We start from the raw sequence: 25410 nt of genomic DNA, 5'->3' as shown, positions 1-25410 counted from the left end.
GTGTCTAGTAAACAACACAGAGGTGGCAGGGGGGGGGGCTTCTGGATCATTCTAGATCATTCCTGTGAGTTCATCTTGGTGCAGGGAGACGTCGACCAATGACAAGTGCGTTCCAGAACCTTTGAAATACTGTGATTGGTCGGGCGTGTTCAACACCTCCAGATCCTTCTCGAGAGTTCTGTTGCCTATATGAATGGCGTGTAATGCAGTCGGCGAGGGGAGTTGAGAAACTACACCAGGATCATTAGCTTCTTTTCATTGTGACAGACTAGTGATATAGTGATAATAATCGTAACAGACTAGTGATAAAGTGATAATAGACTTTTGTAGTTGTTTATATAGTTAATATTATTGGTGACAGATATGTTTAAGCATTTATTTATATTAAATAACATAAGTTTGTGATAATTCTGTGTGATTTATAAGGTAGTGATCAGTTTATAGTTGTTCCTAGTTCACCTCCGTGTGTTATAGTGTTGTAAGTAATAAATCTAATCGAGAACTTCTCGAGAGTTATGTTGCCTATATAAATGGCATGTGTTGCAGTCGGCGAGGGGAGTTGAGAAACTACAGCGGGATCATTCGCTTCTTCTCATTGTGACAGACTAGTGATAAAGTGATAATAATCGTGACTTAATAATAATAGACTTTTGTAGTTTCTTATACAGTTTATTTTTCTTGGTGACAGATATTTTTAAGCAGTTATTTATATTAGATAACATAACCTTGTGATACTTCTGTGTAATTTATAAGGTTGTGATCAGTTTATAGTTGTTTCTAGTCTACCTCCGTGTGTTATAGTGTTGTAAGTAATAAATCTAATCAGTATAAATCGCCTCAAGTGTTTTATTAGTGTAGAAACCCATAACATTGGTGTCAGAATTGGGGACATTGTTACTTGAGGCGATCTTATAAACTGGGTGAACTTTTGTGCGATCTTCATGTGTGAACTTTTATTTTCGAGTATCATAATATCTGAGTGTGAACTTTCATTCTCGAGTGAGTGTGAACTTTTGTTTCCAATTATTTGAACTTTTATCTTCAAGTGTGAATTTTAATCTTCAAGTGAGTGAACTCTTATGCCAGTGTTATTAAAATTGCTATTGATCTGTGAATATCTGTGACCTTTGCAATATTTTTCTCCTGGGACTTAATCTAAAATAGTTGGAAAAGGTATGACACTTACAAGTTTGAAAGTAAGACAGTTGAAAGCAAAACTCGAAGAGCGTGATTTGGATATAAATGGCCCAAAATCTGTTCTATAGGATTGTCTCCGCCAAGCACTACTGACTCAGGGTGAAGATCCAGAAAGTTTCTTATTCGGAATAGACTCCTGAGCCTTCATGGTGAGTAAATTTGAATCATTGGAGAGTGAATTTGGAAGTAAATTAGAAGAAAATAAATCATCATTGGAAAAAAAATTAGAAGAAAATGAATTATCATTGGCATCATTGGAAAGTAAATTAGAGGAAAATAAATCATCATTGGAAACTAAATTGGAGGAAATTAAATTATTTTTTGATAGTAAATTTGATGAAAAATAACGAGTAAACAATAAAATTTTGGAAAATTTAAACTCAAAAAAATGGAAGATAAATTTGATAAGAGTGTTCTGGACTGCAAATTAACGATAATGGTGGGGCAAAAGCATCCTTGAAGGTGAATAATACTTTTGCTATCCACCTTGAGAAGAATACCCCAGTCAATAACTACAATTGGCCTATTGTTATGCCAACTCAGCACAGTGGACTAGTAATGTTTGATGGAAAAATGCCATGGGAGGATTACCGCGCCTTGTTTGATGCAGCTGCAGTTATACATGGAGTTATACAGTAGTGAAAGCTTCAATGTTGAGCCTGTTGCTCTGTGGAGATGCACTGGCAGTACTTCAGACGATTTCAATGGCTGACAGACGAGACAATCATGAACTGTTGAGGAACATGGAAATGAAATTTTGCCACCAACACTTGGATCAAATGTACCGTTCACAATTCAAGAACAGAGTTCAGAAGCCAAATGAATCACTCCAAGAATATGAAATCGACATAGCTCGCCTTGTGAGGAATGCTTACCCATTTGTGGACGATGAAGTTTACGAGAGCTTAGCAGTTGAAAGATTCCTAGATGGTCTTTGTGAGGCAGAAACTCAACGAGCCATTGAACTTGCTCATCCTCAGACCCTCAGTGAGGCACTTACTCAGGCTTTCGAATATGAAGCTGTTACACAATCATTAAGTGTCCATGTTCATAATCAAGCAGTATCGGTGGGGGATAATCATGATGAGCTCATGGAGGAAATAATTAAGAAGATCTTGGAGAAGCTCAGGATCGAGAAAAAGGAGATAAAGTATTGGGGTTGCGGAGAGAGAGGTCATCTTCGAAGCAAGTGCCCAAAGAAGTCAATGTTTGACAAGAAGCAGGAGATTGTGGATTGTGATAAGGACTGGAAACACTGCTCACGCCAGAAGTGAAAGGAAGCAACTGTGAACAGGGTAACTGTTGCTACAGACTACTAGGGATGAGATGAAATTCTGATGGACCAGGAGGAAGATCCTGATCTAAACCCCCTGTGGTCTTGGAAACGTGGTCAAGGAAACTGTCAAGAAATAGCGCCATTGTCACCTAATGTTAAAGCCCTCTGGGCACAATGGGATTCAATTGTGGAAGATGGAGGAATCTTCAAGAGAGTGAACGAAAATATTGCAAGTGATCAGAGATGACTGCAAATCATCGTCCCAAGGAAGAGAATTCCAGGAGTATTGAGACAGTAACACAATGAAGTCTCTGGCAGGCATTATGGAGTGCACAAGACCCGAGGAAAGGTACGAGAGAGGTTCTACTGGCCAAATTTGAAAGAGGATGTCAAGAACTGGTGCCGAAATGTGCAGTGTGTGTGTCTGTCAATGGTTCTATGCCTAGGAAGATAGCCTCATGCAGAAATACAATGTGGACCTGGAACGGGAAGACTACATCACCAGGCCCCAGAAAAAGATGGATAGAATCCATCAGACTATCTGCACTCACACTCAGGATGCCAGTAAATGATGAAGCAACATTATGACATCGAAGCAGACCATGGAGGATACCAGGCTGGTGACAAGATTTGGTTGTACAATCCTCGACTATATCATGGATACTCTCCCAATTCACAGACTTCCTGGGATGGACGTTATGAAGTGGTCACAAGGATCAATGATGTGGTCTACAGGATCAAGAAAAAAAGAGGTACACCAGGAATTGTCCTCTTCAACCGACTGGCACCCTATCATGGAGGCAATACTGCAAGGGAAGCTCAAGAAGTGTAGGTTCTTCAACCAGCCAGCTCTGACTTTGAAGATTTCATGGCCAATCTGGAGATGTCACAGGAAGAAGGGAATGTCACTGACAGTCGCCAGGACCTGTTCACCCTGCCAAAGAGCTATGCGTTGGCCCATTCCATAGCTAGGAATATGGGAGCATCATGAGGGATTGCTACGGTCTTCAGGAGAAAGTTAGAAAGATTGAATGAGCGGAATCTCCAGAATCCAACAGTGGGAAAAGCACTTCATCTTCAGGATCAGAACCGAAATTTGTTCTATTTGGTGACAAAGGACCAACTCCAGGAGGAGTCCACATATCAGGCCTTGTGGCAAAGTCTAATAGACCTATGGACTCATCTCCAATTCCTGGAAGTGGAGCAGCTAGGGATCCCAAGACTCGGCTGTGGCTATGATGGATTGAACTGGAAGATTGTGAGACCAATGATTCGAAGAATTTTCAAGGACACTGGAATTAGTGTCACCTGTTGTGTTTACAATCCACAGGCAGCCACACCAGTGAATCCATTGAAACCAGCTTGATTGCTTGCCACATCTTCAGGATGGATCTTGACTGTTCTGGGACAGAACAGTTTTAAGGAGGGGGCAGAGTTATGGATGAGGCCTTAAAACAGATGGCAGGTGGCGAGGGGTGTCTAGTAAACAACACAGTGGTGGCGGGGGGGGGGGGTGGTGGGGCTTCTGGATCATTCTAGATCATTCCCGTGAGTTCATCTTGGTGCAGGGAGACGTCGACCAATGACAAGCGCGTTCCAGAACCTTCGAATCACTGTCATTGGTCGGCGTGTTCAACACCTCCAGATCCTTCTCGAGAGTTCTGTTGCCTTTATAAATGGCATGTGTTGCAGTCGGCGAGGGGAGTTGAGAAACTGCAGGGGGATCATTCGCTTCTTTTCATTGTGACAGACTAGTGATAAAGTGATAATAATCGTGACAGACTAGTGATAAAGTGATAATAGACTCTTCTAGTTCCTTATACAGTTTATTATTCTTGGTGACAGATATTTTTAAGCAGTTATTTATATTAGATAACATAACCTTGTGATACTTCTGTGTAATTTATAAGGTTGTGATCAGTTTATAGTTGTTCCTAGTTTACCTGCGTGTGTTATAGTGTTGTAAGTAATAAATCTAATCAGTATAAATCGCCTCAAGTGTATTATTAGTGTAGAAACCCGTAACACTTCTATAATCTGATAACATAATTAATTACCTTAACATCTTTTAATATCAACTTTTTTTACGACCGGGATTTTTTTGTCCTTGATTATTCATTTTTTCTAATTCGTTTGTTTCTTTTTCAGATGAATCGGAAGCCTGCCATCTTGTGTTTGATGTCTTCAAAGATCTCATAGAACATCTTCAATCATCGTCCATTTGACATTTGACACGCCACAATCATCCACTATAACTCAAAGGACTCCATCTTCATCTGGAACATCTGGTTTTTTTTAAAAATGTTCGATAAACTCTTGTGTTCTCATCCCTACTCGCCTTCCTACTTCAAACTTTTCATTCCTCTTCAGAAGTGATCCCCAGAAGGGATCTTCTTTTTCATCAACTAGTTTATAATTTATTGCATCTTGTATAACTGAAATCAGGGCCCATCGTGAAAACTGGGATCAATTGAAAGTCAATTCTTCCAGCACTGTATTTTTCAACAAATTTCTTACCATGTTGAGTGATTTGCGAAATTTTTCTTATGACCCAGAAACCATTGAAATTGAACTCACAGACATGGATTTCTGGGGAAGATTTATAAAAATTTCTAAATTGGTATACGTGTAAATAGTCTGTCATACAAATTATTAGAATACATATTTACCTTGTTATTATACCGGAGAAAACGGGTCAGCTTTGAATTTGTAATATAGAATAATCGTCAAGCATAAGTTAATCAGTTTTAGAATAAAATTAAATCATTCTCCATCAACTATTAAAGCTATATTCAAAGAAGACAAGCCAATATATAGAAATATTTCAACAGTAAGCACAAACTTAATCTACTGTACCGAGAATTATTTATTTTCCATTCAGTGATATAATATATAATATGTTATAACCAATAAATTTATCAGCTTTGGATATCCTGCTTAATGAGTGGAACAATTTTTGGACTGGAAATCTCATAAATCGAACTCTATCTATCGCACTGATAGCTTCAATTTTGAGAAATGTAACAAATTAGTCATGTTCAAGTCTTCAGCTAGAACTCGAGGTTCTGAGTATTGAAATGGTATAATTGTTGCAAAAATGTGAACTTTACCAGTGTGATAAGAACTTTTCAAAATGTTTTCATTATAGATTATTGTTGGACGTAATTATTGTGAAAATGGTGTAAGCTAAGTACTTGTATTACTTAGAACCAAGTGGTTTTCTATTCAGATCTGCGATATTGTGTGTATTACGGACAGAAAAATCTCATTTACGAAACCGGGAATAAACAAACTTTTTCAAGATGGGTTCCTCAAGGACCCGTATAAAAAGAACTTTTGGTTCTCCTGTTAAGTGGAAAAGACTTGTGTGGGGTGAGTAGAGGTAGCGAGTACCTCCGAGATCTTCGCTCTGACGAAGAGCGAATTTTCGTCTAGCGTCTTCGAGAAAAAGCCTACAACTTCAAAATGGGGAGTTCATGCTCATCAGGTCAAGCCCACAAGGACAAGGATTCATCCCAGGGATCCGAAGAGTAAGTAATTTCATTTCACAGTAATCGATTTAGAACAATAAATTAGCGATATTTCTCCTGCTTACATTAATAAATAGAATAATCTTCAAGCCATGCCCCCAATATTCTCAATAACTATCCAGTGATAATGAATTATTAATTTTGAAAAATTATAGTAATCTAAACCTACACTGGACTATCAAATGAAACTACATAAATAAAACATTAGAACAATTACATAAAACTGCAGTAAAAAATGTACTCGGTATAATAGTGAGGAGAAAACTTCCTAGAAAGTAATCTTCTTATATTTTGTCATGAATATTATACTTTTTGTTTATCTCTAAATACACTTCTAAATAATTTTCCAGTAATGTTCTTTGTATTCCACGTTTTGTTCGTAAGGGTGAAATTGCCAAAGAGTCAAATTTTATTTTATACTGATCCATCTTCATAACTGATTTCGATTAAAAAAAAACATTCAGTCAATCATGGCCTGTAGATTTTTTCATAAAGTTGGTATGATGAAATTTTTTCAAAAACTTACTGTGCCACGAAAAATTGCATAAACGAAGAATAATTACATGTCAGATTCACTTCAATCTGTATCTCCTCCATCATAGAAAAGTGTCAATTTACGCTAAAATAGCATCCTCTCCTCCTAATTTATTGTCCAAGATTAAATTGAGCTTTTGAACGTTTTTTTAATATAAAAAAATCTATTTATCTCGAAAAATAAGGTCGATATAAGACAATTTCACTAGACATTTTTTTTGTTGAAAATTGCATGTAGAGTCTATGGTTTTCGGCTGTTACATCTTTCGTGGGACACCCTTTATTTCCATAATTATTTCTATCATACTTTTTATATGGTGACTTAACTGCTATCGTACAATGTCACTTTTGTGTAAATGTGATAATGATGGAACAATAGATTTTTTAAGTAAACTTCCAAGAAATAATTCTTCCCTTCCATAGTTGAAATCTATTATACTCGAAAAAACAAAAGTTTTGTAATTTTTTATGATTGGTGAATCGCTTTCTCGCTTCTCTTTTTCAATGGGTGCCTCAACACATGAGAAGGCTAGTTCAAGTTCAATACAGGCACTTTTGGTATAAACCGCACCCACCAAGAATATCTCTCATGTTTCTTTTATCCACTTGTTGAAGGGCGAGAAAAATAATTATCATTGGTGATAGGTAGCAATATTGTAATCATAACTCCAGAATTTCAAAAACAAATATCAGACAACAAAATTCAGTGTAGCATACAACCCTTCTGAAACAGTTTCATGGAGAACATTTGTCATGGCACATAACTCACTATTGCTTGTATTATTGAAGCATGTTGATTCAATATTTATTCTTGTAAGATTATATAATTTTCTGTCTTGATCAACTTGTCACAAATTTACCAGAGTGTGTAACAAATTAGTACTTCGTAGATCTACTCTTCACGAATGGTTAGCCGCTGGCTTTACTAAACTGTTTGAATTTCATTCGAATAAAATAAACTCCAGATTTTGAATACTTTTCGTTAATGAATTTCTGATACTTATACTGTAACTTTCAAATTGATAAATTATTAATTTGTATGAATTCCTCTATACATTAAAATAGGCTCTCTGTAATAGAAATGCAGACTTCTGAATTTCTCTTTTAGCTCCGCCGTTGAAAAAAGTGAATGTGGCATGTTTTAGTGGTCGACCAACCACGGAGAATAATAGTCCTATTTTGTAGTAATTTTCCATTTTCACTATTCCATTCACTTTTGTGATTCAAATTTCGCTTTGAAAAGTTTTAGTGCAGATTTGTTCTAAATTGCAATTTATCATCTTTGATAATATGAAGATGTAATATAACGCCATAATGGGTATGTGAGTGATTGTTCTACTAATTACTGTTTATTTTGAGTATTTATGGTTCTCTGGATGAAATTTTCAAGGATATCCTTAACTTCAACCGTGAAACTAGTATTTCAGTGATTATGATTTTCGCTTCGCCATTTTTCTGTAACTTTTACTTCATTACAAACTATATTCCTGGATATTCGCCACAACATAACAGCGAAGAGGAGGAAATCGCTAACTTTACTAGGTACAGAAAATTCCAGGTTCAAGAATATACGATACTGGAATAAAAACTTTTGAATTCTCTCTCTCAAGATTCTCTTGAATTCTATCGCAGCACCAGTATATATAGAGGAATCCAACTGATATTAGTGGATAGAGAAGAGCGAGATGAACAAATAAGAGAGAATAAGACAAAACATAGATAAAATAAAAGAAACCTGATGAAGAAAAGAGAAAGTACAAAGGTTCGAAGTATCTGTTAAAGAGATAATTCAGGTAGTTGTTCTGTTGAATCGTTTGTAATTGATACTGGAGGATGAAATAGGGAGAGATGAAGAGCAAAATAAAAAAAAGAACAACAATAATAAGGTGAAAAAAACAGAGGAAAGGAGAATATGATCATGAAAGAGGAGGAATAGATGTGATAAAGAGGAAAGACGAGAAAAGTAATAAGGAAAACCTCAGGATGAAGAAGGATAGAATCGTCGACATTTTTAGAAAATTCATTCCTCTTAGATAACGTTATAAACTGTCAGAACCATAGCAGAACCGGCGGCTAGAAAATCGACTAAAACCTACCACATAGCTCATCAAGTTGATGGCTTCAATTCCAGCTTACACTTGCTACGTCGTTTGAACCTACCTCTCATCTAATTCTATTGACTCCAGTGTTGAAGACTTCAGTGATTTGAAATAATAAAGACAGTGTTACTACAGAGTGTGTGTTACATTAGCTTACTGTTATAATTAATAAGATTTCATATGTGAAAGACTTCCTTGTAGAATATCTGAGAGAAGATAATAACATCATTTATGGTAAATGACTTAGTGTGTACATTTTCCTCATTCTGTCAAGTCAAGAGAGTGTAATGATGCAACAAAATTAAAATTTAGTACAAGTGTTGCCCTAGGCATGCTTCGTTGAAGCATAAAGCAGGCTTTTCTAAAGTTGAATAAAGTGAAAGTGACGAAAGATACATTAGATTTGAAGTGCAACGATATACTATGACAGCATCCTATACAAGTGTCAAATGTGCGTGAAGAGTGAAAACGTTGAAAGTATTATATAGTTGAAGTTTTAAGTGTCTCATAATTGTAGAAATGCGTAAATGCTGTGGTAACTCCTCTCACGCGACTCATGTTCAAAAATGTATCCATAGACGATAATGTGGATAATTTTTCTGTGGATAATATTGCATTCTCAAAACAGTACATTCTCACAAAGTATACTCTTCAAATTACAAATCTCCAAATTAAACATCATCTTATCTATTGAAAATTCATTGAAGCGGTAGATTTGATTTAGGAATAGGCGGGTAGTGACCCTCCGACTTTTTTGGAAGAAGATGAGACATTGCTTTCCGTCTAGATTATTCTTGGAGAATAATTGTTAGTTGATTGTTGGAATCATCCACGCGCCACTCAATTCCGTGGAGGTTCAACGTTAATCTGCGTCGGCTATCGTGTGCAAGAATTTTATCGCTCCAATTCCAATTATCATGAAAGATAAACAACTGCCAATGAATCGGTACAGAATGTACTCTCTGTTTAATTGGTGAGTTGATTTGATAATAGGCAATGCGTTCTGTCTCGTGTTGAATTGGCGTTGAAATTGAGCGTCTCTATTGAAATAAGTTCTCAATTTAGTCAAGTTTCATTAAGAGTTTTGCAATTAATTTGATTGAAGTTTAAATTCGAATGGAATTCAAACACTCAAGTGTATGTAAATATTGTTTGAAACTATGTGGTTGATGTTTGTCTGCTTTAGTTGATGATGGAAAACATATTAGATTCTATTGTGCACTGGTATTCATCTGAAATTTGTGCTCGCTTCGAACACAATAAACTACTCATGTTCAACCGTACTTAATGAGAAGTTTCCCAGATTATGTTTGATACAGCTCTGATTGATTTTGCTGTGAAAATACAACTAGTGTTATTCGGAAGTTGATCAGTATCAAGCTCTTATCACTATTGACAATGACTAGTGAGTTTTCCTGTTGTTTGATAGTGGATGAGTTTCCCGGGAAACTGGCCACTACATGATAATTAATGTTAAATCAGCGATCCAGTGAATTACTGGAATTGTTTGAAATTCGAGAATGAGGTACAGTACATTAATAAATGTAATTCTATTGGAACAGGGATCTCAATAATGAAAATCAAACATTTATTACATGATTGTATTCCATATACACATGCCGAACAAATACTTTATTGAGAAACCCAAGTAGTATTTCCTCATCTATTCATCTCTTATATTCTATTTTTTCCTTCGTATTTATCTGCTCTACTCCAATATATGCATGATCACGATTTTTATAATTCTCAAGCATTGAAGCATTACGTCATATTGTTAGTTTCCTCTCAATAGAATCCGGGAGAGACAGTTTTGGGTTATGCCTGTTGTTATCTCCCAATCATATAATATTGTATATTATGATCTGTGAATTGTGATTTTGTCAATAAATGAAATAATAGACAGTGTTGGAGACTTAAGTCAATGTTAGTAATACCAGAGAATGTTATAAATTTTTAAGTACTGATATAATTCAATCTACAAAGTCATAATACAAAGATTATTAATTGCAACACATCGCATTACTCCATTCAATCATATTTAGGCCTGTGTTAAAAATGTGATAGAAAGCACGATACTTTTAGTCTGCAAGTCTTCATTTTTATGCAGTAGAGAAACTTTGAAAAATCTCGTATTAGGCGAAGTTCAATACTCATTGACTATAAAATACATCAAGGAAGTACACAAATGAACAATTGTGTGTTTCTATCACATTCATAAATTAGGCCTGTGTTAGGACCTCAAATATTTGAAATTCAAGGCCTCAATTTGAAGTTTGATCATTATTATTGATATAATAATTTGTACTCTTGAAAATTGTTCATTTGTGTACTTCCTTGATGTATTTTATAGTCAATGAGTATTGAACTTCGCCTAATAAGAGATTTTTCAAAGTTTCTCTACTGCATAAAAATGACGACTTGCATACTAAAAGTATCGTGGAAAACATGAAATATTTACTCACTGACTGGAGCATACTTTCTATCACATTGAATTACAATAGCTGCTGTGTTTATGACACAAGATTTTTCTTTTCAATATTATTTATGCTTTCTTCCAACATAGAGCGTTATTGAATTGAGTACACGAAAAATATATATTTACAGTATTTGAGTATTCGAATTTGTAGAAACTGACTTTCGAAGAGATAAATCCATAAATAGATAAATAAATTGAGTGAAGAGTTGCATAATCTTTGTAAACTTTCTCGATTTTCACAGCAATTTCTCCCAATATAACTCAATCAATCAACATTTGAGCTCTAGAATACGTACAGAATCTTAAAAATTGCTTTCTCTCTCCCTGAGATTGGATACGTTTAATCCACTGAATGGAAGAGAAACACAAAAATGACTCAATCAGAAGACACCCACGTTAATCTTAATCCACTCTGCCTAGTTCTCGATATTTTGTACCTTGAAAAGTCTTACATCGTCTCGGTACATCAGAACCAGGCTTATCAAACTTGCTTATCAAGTTTGCTTACCTTTTTATCATACCAATACTAAGATGATTTTTTATTATTGGCATTTACGCTACACCTCGCTAATACATCTAAGTTTCAATCAAATAAGAAGAATAATTACAACTTCTTCAAAAAATAATGTCATTAATAATATTTCATCAACAAATAGGCGAAAATTCTCAACAGAAATCTATAAAATTTTAGAATATACTAGAATTTTAATCATATCATGAATTAAATTTGGATTGAATGAATCAAATGTGAATAGCTTTTGAATTGAAGTAGAGTTGAATGGATTCAAGTTCATCCTTACAATTGATGTCACTGTAACTTTATAATTTAGTGTTCGCCCCTCCCACTTGTACCAATAATAATTGATGCAATTTGTAACTTGTTAAGTCTCAACACTTAGAACCATTGGAACATTAGACCTGTATGAACCTGAGCCAATATGGTCAATAGAGGTTTAATGTCGCAGCACACTGGATGCAAACGGCAAGCGATAGTACATGCTTGGATGTACATCTGTGCTCACCTCTCCTAGCCACTCGGAAACGAATCAACTCAGCAACCAATAGTGTTTATCCAATTACTAAGCAACCCTGATTTCTAGAAAATATTGCACCGGGAAATCTAGTTTTCTGGAGACGGCAATATGTTTGTAATTGGCAATAGATCACCTTTGTGAGATTATAATAATATGCTATATAAAAAGATAGAACATCTATCTGAACATGTCTGATGGTATGGCATGGCAAATCTTGAACGGCTGCGTGCTTGAAATGTTGGTTGGTGGGAGGGGGTAGCTCAAAAATCAAATCCTGGGGGGGGGGGAATTTTTCCATTTTTAATCAAGTCTCCGAGGAGTCTTGTTCATCAACTTCTAACAATGAAACGAACTGTATTTTCAGCTGTAGTAGCTCAAGTAGGGCAAACAATATCTATATCATCTTGGTTTCAAGTGAAATTTAAAAAATTTCAAGTGAAATTTTATTTTTCAATTTCGATAGAAGTTCCTTGTTTGGTTTTGTGTTTTGAAGTGAATGATTAATCAGATAAATTGAAAATTCCAGTTGATACATTTTTTTTGAACTTAGAATTGTGTGTGTTCAAATCATGAACTCTACATAACAATTTTTTCATTCTTGTATATAATGAAATATCAAGCCGATTTCCAATTTTTCACCCACTCTATACGAGAGAATTCCTGTTAGGCTACCAAAATTATAAAGCAAAATAGTTTTATTTTTCTTGAAACTAAAGAAGCATTATCAGTTTTTCAACCGAGTATTCTCAGGGATTCAACATTTCCAGATATTGCCTTGTGATTTAACTGAAGAAGCAAATATGGCATAGGTTGAAGAAGAAAAAATTTGGCGGAAGCTACTGCAATATAAGCACAACTCTCCATTGCCTTCTTTATTATCTATTTCTCACCATCGTCTATCCACGTACTCTTAATTATCATCTTCTATCTCTCAGCTCATTCTTTTCTTCCTTTTCTCTTTCTCATTCTCTTTGATAGATTAGAGAAGTTTTCCTCAAGAAATTAGGATTGTTGTCAGAGTTTTCAAAGCCTGATGATGAGAATAAGGAAAATGTCCATGATTGTCTTGAGTTCGAAGGAATGTACGAAACTTATGAATATGATTCTCCAAATTTGAAACGATAGCTTGAATTTTAGTACGTCAACAAAAAGTGGCAAATAATCCATCAAAAGATACGAAATTCATAACAGACGATGCGAGAGCGGATGGAAAGATCAGAGAATAGGTAGACTAATGAGATATGCGAATTCTGGAAGTCGTTAACTTTGTAGTGAAAGGAGTAGGTTGTTTTAGTTGAAAAGGCATTGTTAAGATGAGCAAATGCCAAAATTCCAGCTACTCAGAAGTGAACTGCTGAACTTTGAACTAATTGAAAATAAGAATCACTCCTCAGTGACGTATATAATTTACAGAAATTAATATTATTATTGATAATAATGCTTTATAATGAACAAGTATTTCATACTATTTGATCAAGAATCACGAAATAGCTGTACGTTTAGAAACTCTTGATAACGATGAAGACTGAATATTCATCTTTTTCCTTTATCATATTATCTTTTCTAAGCTTCTTAGCTTTTATCCTTTGTGAATAGCTTAAAAATCACCAATTTTCTTGGAATTCCTCATCCTCTTAGGTTTTCTAAGACCTTGAATGATGTCGAAAACTCCTGACATTTTCTGATAAGTACCTTTTCTTCTAGACGAATTCTCGGCAATATTTCTCATCTGTATGGAATTGAAAACATTTAAATTAACATCTTATTCCTCCTAGGTTTACGATTGTAGGGAAATGTAATTGACATGGTCTCAGGTTCATACCTATCATGATAATCCTTCATTAGACCATTATCAATTTATTCTAACACCAAAAAAGTTTTTGAAAGCTTCGTAATGAATGAGTAATAACATCGTTTCTCAAGTCACCTTAATTTGTTTATTTTAAAAGTTCCAAGCTTATCCAACCTTTCAAAAATATCAAGTTGTTCTTGCTTAGACTTCTGCTGAACTTCTAGAAGTAATTTAAGTGTACTTTTTTCCTAATATTTTTATCAACTTGTGAAGTGTGCAAATTCCATGAAGCGTTCAACTATAATGTAGTGCACCTAATTATGTCGTGGATTACTAAAGATCTAAAACTCTCGTACGGCAAAACTCTATTAAGACTTTATAATGGACTGAAGCAATGAATAGTATTTTATGCCCAAATAGTAATTCAAACTTCTTGCTTCAAAAATGTTCAAGAATTCATCAATCTTGAACTTTAACTATTTCAAAAAAGGCGCTTAAATATAAAGCATGTGGCAGCTTTAATAAATGAACCCATCCAAAAGATTATAAAGTTCATCAGATTCAATCAATATTTCGTGTTTGTATATTTGAGATTAAGGGTGAGATAACGGTTTAAATACACGGAGTACTGTTTTTTTAATTGGATTAAGCTCACATCTGATAGTGATGATTATTTATTACTCCCGATTTTAATCTTGTTTTCAATCAAGTTATCAACCTGCTTCTACCAGATAGCTCCTATGATTGTATCGTTATAATTGAAGCATAAATTAAATAAGCCTAATGGAAGCAGAAAGAAAATTACAGCAGTAACAATTGAAGATTGAATATATATTACTTTACGCAAACCGTATCTCTGAATAATTAGCTAGGCCTACTTTGAGAGAATAAACATCATGTATTCACACGATTCAAATTTATTGAGAATTCCATCGATTTCCAGGTGTGACTCTGTATCTTCTTTCACACTGATGATGATGATAATTATACATTTTCAATGAATAATACCCAGCAATGTTACCCAGCAACACATAATATAAAAATGAAAAATCATCAACATAATTCTGTGATAAATTTACAGAAAAATACTCGATTGAACAATTTTTTCCTACAGTTACCTTGAAAAGTGGCCATTCCTGCACTGATTACAGAACGCAAAGAATCACTTTTTCGCTCTAGTGCGCAAAGTATTACTTTGCGTACTCCAGATTTGCAACATGGCAACACAAAATAGTTGGTGGGTTATATGGAGGATTAGTGCACGAAAACAAAAATTAAGTAGGTAACAATGACTGTGGTTAGATTCAGATAAGAATCATTTCAATGGCTACCCTACATTTATGATAAAATCCCAATCTAGAAATCCAAAACAAGAATAATGTTCATCTGAATCACAATTGAATAATCATCATTCACGAATTCTCATCATTTAATAATAAATAATAGTTATTTTCTATTGATAATTATTATTTCAACTGCAAGCAATGAGAAAAGTAGCAAATATACATTATAAAATTCGAATTTTGAGGTTAAATGATTACCATTCGATATCCATATAAATAAAAATAATAAAAAACATAAGAATACTACAATAAATATTCTCTGTTGTCTATGTCATTTTTATAAATATTTTTCAGTTTACTTTGAGCATTTTTCTCGGTAATTTGAGCAAAAGTCTAAATTTCTGAATCCTGTTTCAGTAGTTTTTAGTTGGATGAATCAAACTTAGGTATGATTCTTCCCGCTAGGTCGCGCACTTGTCGGTTCAGCCATCTTGCAGCTTTTGGCATGTATTTTGAATGCGAATTTTTTGTTCTATCTGTATTTTTTCTGATTCTTGAATGAATAAAAATGAGAACTTTGGCTGAGAATTTTCAACTTCAATTGGATTATTAATTTTTAAATGAATCAAGGTTGTTATTAATAACAGCATCACACACACAAACATTTGATGGATTTCAGCCATCATTTTACCCATAATTACCCACTTTTCATATTCAATGGTAACTGAAGGAAAAATTTAATGTGAAATACGTGCGCAAAGTTCCTCTGCTGCACTCAAGAAGCCATTCCGCCCTCGCCTACGGCTCGGGCGTAAACGTTTCTTTCGGTGCAGCAAACTGTCACTTTGCGCACTAGTTGCACAAATAACTAATTATTTATTGCTAAACGATTCACACATTATTGGCAGAAATTGATGGCTTGATGAATAGAAAGTGCTAAGTGCTTCACTGGTGAATATTAAACACTGAATCAGTTCAAGTTCAAACATCCCCCGATAAATTGTCTCTTGGATCAATCTCTCACTGTATTCCTTTAAAAGCTATATCGAAACCATGTATTTGATTTTCCTGCTGAGCGTTCCTCATTTCAATTCTAACAGGAAGGGATTCGAAAAAACAAAAGCTATTCTAGATTCTAATATATAAATAAAATGACGTTATGTAATAGACCACTTCAATACACAATATATAATAACAATACAATCGCCATTTATATCATTGAAAACAGAATCTATATAGGACTAGTTGAAATTGGCAGAGAGCTAAACATATTCTTCATACCCGACAAAGAAAGTTGACAGAGTCGAATCAAAATTGGTTTGATTGGAGATTATATTGAGAGGATTGAGATTCATTGAAATCCAAAACTATATCTCTTTAACCTAATAGTGAACTTCCCAAATTTTTTAAAACACTCCATAGAGGTGTTGAAAACAGTATGTTATATTAAAAATAGTAATTTCTCTGCTGCTCAAAGTTGAAGGTCTCAGTTATCTAGAGATTGATAATGGTGTGAAAACCGAATCTAGAATTTGAAATTTGCTTCAATAATTTAATGGTTTTGACAATATCAAGTATATGTTCCATTCAATATGGATGTTTATCACAACATCGTCTCACAACAACACAACAAATTGAAATAATTACTGCTTGTAATTAATAAAAAAATTGTGTTTATTAATCATAATAAAATTATTAATAAAGTGAGAAAATGACAAGTGTGTCAAAGACTACCCAATAGTTGAGAACCACTGACTCGTGCGTAAGCAAAGTTTATGAATTCAATTTTCCAATTTGCATTGATAAAGGTCTTTATCAATTTGCACTAAAAATAAAATAGACAAAAATATAAACACAATTTCTCATTATATACAATAGTATATGTTTATAGCTTCAAAAAGAAACTACTTTTGTTTTGAATAGAACAATATTTGAGTACAACATATCGAAGTTTTAATTGCGAAGGAATGTCAAGTAGAACTAAATGCGTTTAGCAGAACTAAAGCAGATTTAGAGCTTTCCGATTTAGAACGAGAAATGTGGTGGCTAGTTTCCTGGAAACGTACAGCAGCTTTTTGAAATGATTAAAAGTAACTTTCAAACTGTTCTTTGAAAGGTATAATATGACCCAATTCGTGTGATCCAACGATAAAAATTCTTAATCCTATTAAAAAGTGATAGCTTCCAAGTAGATGTGGTATCATTTGAAGTGAGAAAAATTAATTTCGTTCGAAGTAAGGGTGAGTAGAAATCTCACACGACTGCTAAAAATAACGGGGAATAATAATTATTTCTCTTTGACGAAAATAGAGTGCAATTGTTGGAGAATAATTAATATGGGAGGGATCGTTCATCAGTTCATCAAAGTTGAAAGTTCAAGCCTCGCTCAATATGCTTGCTATTAAATTATCGAAGGGATAAATTACGAGGAAAACCGACGCCTGTGATTTTCCTGCTTACTATGATTCCATCCTGAGTGGATATTCGAATCATATTACTGAGTTTCAATATCCATCCATCCATTAGTATCTGTACTAAAACCTCTACTTACATTTCAGTGCCTTGTGTAATTACTTTTCGTAATCAATGCTCCCAGGTCTCCTAGCTTCAAGTTCTATTCTTGAAATGTGTAATTAAATATGTATTATTAACCTAATCAAGTGAATTAAGAGATGATCGTTTTACATGGAGAAGGTTCAATTGATAGTGCACTATCACTCTCGCTCCTAAATTACCGGGAAAGCATCAAACAAATATGGAATTACACATATTAATAGCATCTTTGTTCTCGGTGATTCGTAGGGCTTCGTTCCTAATTATTCACACTACACTGCCACACTTCGTGTCACTTTCAGTTGTGAAACTGCAAATGAATATTCAATCGCTTTGGTAATCCTTTGATGACAATTAAAACGTAATTGAAAAGCTTGATAAATAACAACATTCCAATTCAACCATTTGTGTTTTGATCGGATTACCTCTATTCCTAGCTAATTTGGAAACATTCAAAGATTCAAACCAAAATGTATAGTTAGTGGTATTGTCGATTTGGACAGTAGAATCGTTTCTGAAATCCGCAGGGTTCACAGAAAGTCTTTCTTCATAGAGCGTGTCAAATACACTCACTGCATTGAATCTACTCTTATTAAAACATGGATAATCATAGATAAAACACTTAGACACAGTTAAATATCTTGGACTGAACTTTGACTTAAACATGAAATGGCACACCCATTCCCAGATGCTGGCAAAAAACTGAGGTACATAGCACATAGGTGCTACCAAATGAGAGAATTACTGCCTCTGAAAGCAAAACGAATAGTCTATTTCAGCTTGGTTGAATCTCAAATACGATATGGTATAACCGTCTATGGACATGCACCCAATTATAATTTATATTGAACCCAGTAAGTCAGCTGATCAACAGAATCAAAAGAATATTTTTCCAAGGAGTTGATACAAACACTTTGAAATTACTTTCATTCAGAAACCTTTACAATTATATAATACTATTGATATGATAAACCATATGTTTTCGTGGTCATTGATTCATTCATAAATATCAAATGTTGTTGATCCGTTACTAGTAGAAAGTCATGTTCAATTTTATTTGATTAAAGCTCTACAAATGAAGAGTTTACTTATTTCAATTTAATCAAATAAAATGCCGACAAAGAAAAAGACAAAAACGATTGAAAACCGTAACTACGAAGAAGATAAGATGGAATCACATATTGACAAGTTTCTCAAGCCAAAGGAATTATCTATCGACCCAGATTCGCCTACGGCAGAGAGAGAGTGGAAACATTGGAAAAAGACGTTCGAAAATTTCTTAGAAGGAACGACAACCAAAGACAAAATGAAAATATTAGTAAACTTCTTATCACCTGCTTTATACGAAATTGTGGAAAGCTATACTTCATATGAAGAAACTATATCCATGTTGGAAGATATGTTCGTTAAACCGAAGAACGAAATTTATGCACGATACTGCCTTGCTAATGCAAAACAACAAATAGGTGAGTCCATTGATCACTACTATTCTGAACTAAAAAGATTAAGCTTATCATGTAACTTCACTAGAGTGTCAGCCGAAGAAAACAAAAACGAGCATATTAGAGATGCTCTTGTTTCAGGGTTATGTTCTATTGAAATTAAAGAGAAACTTTTTCAACAAGGAGATTTGAGTCTACAAGAAACCGTTTCCCAAGCACGTGTTCTTGAATCCGCAAAAACATATGCCGACTCCTTTAAAAGTACTTGTTATACAAACTCTGTTGAAGAAAATAAAAACATAAGCTTGAGTGAATCTTTCTCAGATGTTAATGCTGTAACCCAAAATCGACAGGCAATTGTAGAGAAATCCGTTCAATGCCAACGTTGCGGATATAAAAAACATTCAAATTCTCAAGAATGTCCTGCAATAGGAAAGACTTGTCATAAATGTTCCCGAATTGGACACTTTTCCCATGTGTGTAAAAGTAAAACGCTCAAAGAAAAACTAACTACGTCAACTATTACTGCAGCTGGTATAGCCAGTAATCTTTCTAAAGCTACAATTATTGTTTCGGTGAATGGAATAAATACACCAGCTCTTATTGATACCGGAAGTGTTGCCAGTTTTATTGATGAAAAATTTGCAAAAACAAATAAATTTAAAACTGCATCAGATTCTTGTTTTATAAGATTTGCATCTGTTCAACATAACACCGCTACAAAAGCATGTGTTTATAGCTATATTATGTACAAAGGAAATGAATACAACAATATTAAACTCTTGGTATTAAAAGAATGCTGTTGCAATGTGATACTTGGTCACGATTTTTTGATGAATCACTCTACAATAAGTTTAGCATTCAATGGTAATAAACAGCCTCTTGTAATAGATAATAATTCTACAACCACACCACCCTTGAAAGATTGCCTCTTGGTGGAGGCCATGATAAAACCATGTTCCCTTTTCAATGACTTGACTCCCGATTGCCACCCAATAACTACCCGATCCAGAAGACACCCACAAGATGACTATGAGTTCATGAAGAATGAGGTCAATCGCCTCCTTACAGAAGGAATAATTGAGGAAAGCCAGTCCAGTTGGCGTGCCCAGCCTTTCATTGTAACCAATGGACAGAAGAAACGAATGGTCATAGACTATTCACAGACTATTAATAAATTCACAAATTTAGACGCATACCCTCTCCCATTGATCGAAGATCTTGTAAACACAATTGCCAAGTACAACTTTTTTAGTACTGTAGATTTCAAGTCAGCTTACCATCAAATACCGATTCTTGAGAATGAACGACATTACACTGCCTTTGAAGTAGGCCGAAAACTTTATCAGTTCAAACGAATACCATTCGGAGTAACCAATGGAGTAGCTGCCTTCCAACGTACAATAAACGGACTTATAGAAAGAGAGAATTTGAACGACTGCTTTGCCTATTTGGATGATATGGTCATTTGCGGTTCAGATCAAGAAGAACATGACAGAAATCTTAAGAAATTTCAACAAGTAATTGAATTGTATGGCTTGACTATAAATGAAGAAAAATGTAAATTTTCAAAAAAATCATTGAAGTTCCTTGGGTATGAGATAAAACATGGAGAAATTAAACCTGACCCAGAACGCCTTGCACCACTCATGAACTTTCCACCCCCAAGAAATGCTAAAGAAATGAAACGACTCATGGGATTACTGGCTCATTACTCCCGATGGATTAAAAACTTTTCTCAAAAGATTCACCCCCTTGTCCACATACAGAAATTCCCTCTATCTCAAGATCAGATGGAAACTTTGGAATTGTTGAAAAATGAAATTGCTTCCGCGGTACTGCTCTTTGTTGATGAAAATGTACCATTCATAATTGAGACAGATGCATCAGATTTTGCAATTGGTGCAACATTAACACAAAATTCTCGACCAGTAGCCTTTTTCTCACGAACTTTGTCCCAAAGTGAAACCAGGCATTCAGCTGTTGAGAAAGAAGCCTATGCCATTGTGGAGTCTATAAGAAAATGGAGACACTATTTACTACGAAAACAATTCACTTTGATCACTGACCAAAAATCAGTCACATTCATGTTTGGCACTCAACACAATAGAAAAATAAAAAATGAAAAGATACAAAGGTGGCGCCTAGAATTATCTGAATACAAATTCAACATAGTCTACAGACCTGGAAAAGAAAATGCACCAGCTGATGCACTCTCTCGTATATGTATTACAGCTGGTTGTTCAACATTGAACTCAGCTTTGGCAAAATACCATGATGAACTTTGTCACCCTGGTGTAACTCGTTTCTACCACTGGCTCAGAATGAAAAATCTCCCCTATACTGTAGATGATGTAAGGAAAATTTGCTCCAATTGTGCAATTTGCTCTGAAATAAAACCACAGAAGACAAAAGGAAATCTCATAAAGGCAACAAAACCTTTTGAACGAATTAATATGGACTTCAAAGGACCCGTACAATCAAAAACAAGAAATAAATACCTACTGGTGATGGTTGATGAGTACTCAAGATTCCCTTTTGTATTTCCTTGTCTAGACATGACTGCGAGAACAGTCATAAATTGCCTGGTCTCATTAATATCAATGTTTGGCCTTCCAAGCTATATTCACACAGACAGAGGAACATCCTTCATGTCAACTGAGTTGAAGAGCTTTCTTGGCTCAAAAGGGATAGCAACTAGTAGATCAACGCCTTACAATCCGAGAGGGAATGGTCAAGTAGAGCGATATAATGGAATTATATGGAAAGCAATAACACTAGCTCTAAGATCACGAGGACTTGATTCAAATCGATGGGAGGAAGTGTTGCCTGATGCACTTCACTCTATTCGATCTCTTTTGTGTACCACAACAAATTGCACCCCTCATGAACGAATGTTCCTACACATGAGATCCTCAACAAATGGACAGTCACTACCATCTTGGCTAATGAGCCCAGGACCAGTTTGGCTGAAGAAAATGAACCGATATTCAAAGCAAGATTCATCAGTAGAAGAAGTTGAATTGATTGAGGCAAACCCAGAGTATGCTCACATTTGTCGCCCTGATGGACAAGAGTCCACTGTGTCGCTCCGTCATCTTGCCCCTAAGATAACACGAAAATCTAGCCGGGTAGAATGATATGATAAACCATATGTTTTCGTTGTAATTGATTCATTCATAAATATCAAATGTTGTTGATCCGTTACTAGTAGAAAGTCATGTTCAATTTTATTTGATTAAAGCTCTACAAATGAAGAGTTTACTTATTTCAACTATTTTGAAAATGCTTATCGACGTACTAATTAAAACAGATACAACACCAGACACACACAATATAGGACACCAGAATACTTCACTGAAATAAGAAAAGCTGTACCAGAATATTTTGCATCATGCATTCTCAATAGTTTACCAAATCATCTACAACACCTAGACACATACAGACAAGTAAAAATGGAAATAAAAAATTACTACTCCACAGTTCAATAGATTAATAAATATATCATTCTTAAATTATTACCTTATGCATCAACAAATTTCTATTTTCTAAAAAAATTCCCTGATTTATAAATTTGAATCTTTCAAAAATATCTATAAAGTACAATGCCCCAATATAAGCTAAAATTAGCTTCATGAGGTAGCCACAAAATCTTATTAACAATATTATGGGTATCTAAATTAATTATTTCAGTTCATACAATTGTCATTATTATTAATATAAACGATATCTATCTGCTAATGAAATATAGAATATTATCACATCAATTTGGTGTTTTCTATGGAATACATCCGTGCATAGCCATTATAATTTTCATGATTATTTGTTTATTGACAATATGCTGAAATACAACTGGCTTACACCCAAAACTACTCAAATCTTGAATTTAAAGTTGAAAAGCTATGTTTTCCTTTACATAAACAATAAATCAGCGATTTAGAATTTCACAAATTGAAAAACATTTTGAACTAATAACTACAAACCAAAAATAACCAAATCATTTTCAAAACATTAGAATTCCACTTGAATTTTACGACGAAACAGACTTATAACAATCTGGCTATTACAGCAGTGTTGTACTTAAGATTTCGTAACATGTGAAATAACGTTTCTCAATTTATTAATGTAATTGATATTCTAAAATAGATGAGATTATAGAAATAGACATTCATAAATAGATCTATAGATTATGAAAATAGCAGATCTCGAACTCTGGAAGATTCAATCAAACATTTTCAATATCAATAACAGTTCCTCGTGATCAACAAAATGTTTCAGCAGATCAGATTGTTGAGATATTGATGTAAGAGAGGGGAAGATGAAGCAGAGAGACACTTTTTGGATAGTAAAGAAACCGAGAAAGATTGTTGGAGTAGGCTAAGAGTGTGGTGATATAAATAAAGGGAGGGGGGCAGCGTTGAGAGAACTTGGAAAGTACTATTTCAGTATAGTCCTAAATATAGTTTTCTGAATCTCTTCGTCACCTCTTTCTGTCTGATTCTCCCACTTCCTTTCCATTTTATTTCGTTCAAGCTTTCTCACTCCCCCACTTCACTCGATCATCATCCTTTCTCTCTTCCTTATTCAATTTGTCTGTGATGGGAAAAGTGCTAATCTCTATCGAAGATTATCATCGTATTGAGGTGGAAACGAATTTTGAAAAACGCAGTAAGATCGGATTTGAAAACAGAATTAGCTAATCTTGATTCTATCAGAAATCCTTTCGATCCAAATTATTTCTGCGAAATATTCTATTTTGGTGTATTCATTTTTGCAGTTAGAAAGCTGAATAAAACTTCAAATCCTGAAAGTTGGTTCTTTTTAATGTGATACTGTTACTCCTATTTCTGTAGTATCAATATCCTTTAAAAGTTGTCTAGAGAAGACAGTGAAGTCAGATTGGTTTCTTACAAGCATAGGAAACCCTCTATTCACGTACTAATTGATGTGAATGAGAACAAATTTAGTCTCAACAGTCACATTTTATAAAGAAATGAGATAGCATTTTGGAATTTAGTCCAACTGAAACTATAAGTATGGTGTTATAGCTGCTTCATAATGATACTATTGTGGTATACTATAGTATCGATACTATAGTGATAGTGAAGTTGATAATGGTTTGAGTGAATTAACTTTGGCTGGTTGCAGAGAGAATATAGATAAATTTAATTACGTGAAGTTGAATTATTCGATATATCTGCTCTTTTAATTACGTATGTTGAATGACGTATTATTCTTGTTACGTAAAAATGAAGAGGAAATGAATGATGAATAGTCTTGTATTTTATCGTTCCTCATCTCTATGAAGTTGATTGAAGGGAAAATCTTTATAGGTATTATGATCAGTATTATCAATAAACTTTCTATCTACATGAGGGACTTGAAAATGTTTGTTCCTTAGAGCATTGCATTTTACAAATAAATAATTGATCCTTCAACCTTAATCCAATCCTACACATCGAGAAACGCGGCATTTTATCGATTGATATTGATCTTTATCATATGTATACTCTTAATAAGAGAAATGCACCTCTCAGACTACAGTATTTTTGATCCTTCTAGAGTCTAGACAATGTGACATTTCTCTTCAAGTGGGCTTTTCTCTGAGCGATTTTCAGGCAAATTGATTTCCAAAGTTAATACCTCGTCAATCTGAGCAGCAGCAACATTTGTCTCGCAGAAAACAATGGCATTAGAAAAAACGAATCGTAATAATGATAATTGGTTATGTAGAAGGTTTCAGGACGAATAATCGAGATAGAAAACACGCGTGCTATTGAGTGGAACGAGGATAAAACAACACAAAATAATGCTCAGTTGGGTTCTTTTGTTCTAACTTCATAATATCGTCGGGAACAGCTTCCATTATTTATTATTTCACAAATGAATGTATAATTGGGCGTCATTTCATGACGATTCCCCTCAATGATTGATTATATTGTTTTCTATATCTCTATTGTAGTTTCGTTTTCCTCTAACGCAATCAGTGAGTATTGAATATAACATTATGTACATATATTACATTCTATACTCACTGAACGCAATAAACTCTGAAGCCTTTCCTCTATAGCTGGAATCGATAGTGTATTTAGAATTATTTGATCGAGGGTACACTGTACAAGGGTCCAGTATTTGTCGCATCGTCAGTGATTAATTAGTTCAATTTCAAAAACAATCAACCATGTACGTATTAT

General features: G+C 34.4%; 2 protein-coding genes across 5 annotated transcripts in view; both read left to right on the top strand.

The window, feature by feature from the left end:
- Nucleotides 1-25410, top strand: part of LOC111055416 (NACHT and WD repeat domain-containing protein 2) — a 281193-nt gene that overhangs the window by 147889 nt on the left and 107894 nt on the right. For all 4 annotated transcript variants that reach the window (XR_005573081.1, XM_039441803.1, XM_022342621.2 and 1 more), the window contains exon 2: nt 4622-6003. Coding sequence is in view for 3 of the 4 variants with exons in the window: in XM_039441803.1 (XP_039297737.1) it covers nt 5939-6003 (65 nt within the window). In the remaining variant the exon portion in view is untranslated. The remainder of the gene's footprint in view (nt 1-4621; nt 6004-25410) is intronic.
- On the top strand, nt 1695-2521 carry LOC120354506. Its single transcript, XM_039441809.1, has one exon. It carries the CDS (start codon nt 1848-1850, stop codon nt 2469-2471), a length of 624 nt encoding a protein of 207 aa, XP_039297743.1. The 5' UTR covers nt 1695-1847; the 3' UTR covers nt 2472-2521.

Source organism: Nilaparvata lugens, chromosome X (genome assembly GCF_014356525.2).
Source record: "Nilaparvata lugens isolate BPH chromosome X, ASM1435652v1, whole genome shotgun sequence".
NCBI classification, from domain to species: domain Eukaryota; kingdom Metazoa; phylum Arthropoda; class Insecta; order Hemiptera; family Delphacidae; genus Nilaparvata; species Nilaparvata lugens.
This window is presented reverse-complemented; position numbering and strand designations above follow the sequence as displayed.

Excerpts from the sequence above, each read along its gene's own strand:
- LOC120354506 (XM_039441809.1), top strand. The coding sequence starts at position 1,848 with ATGTTGAGCCTGTTGCTCTGTGGAGATGCACTGGCAGTACTTCAGACG.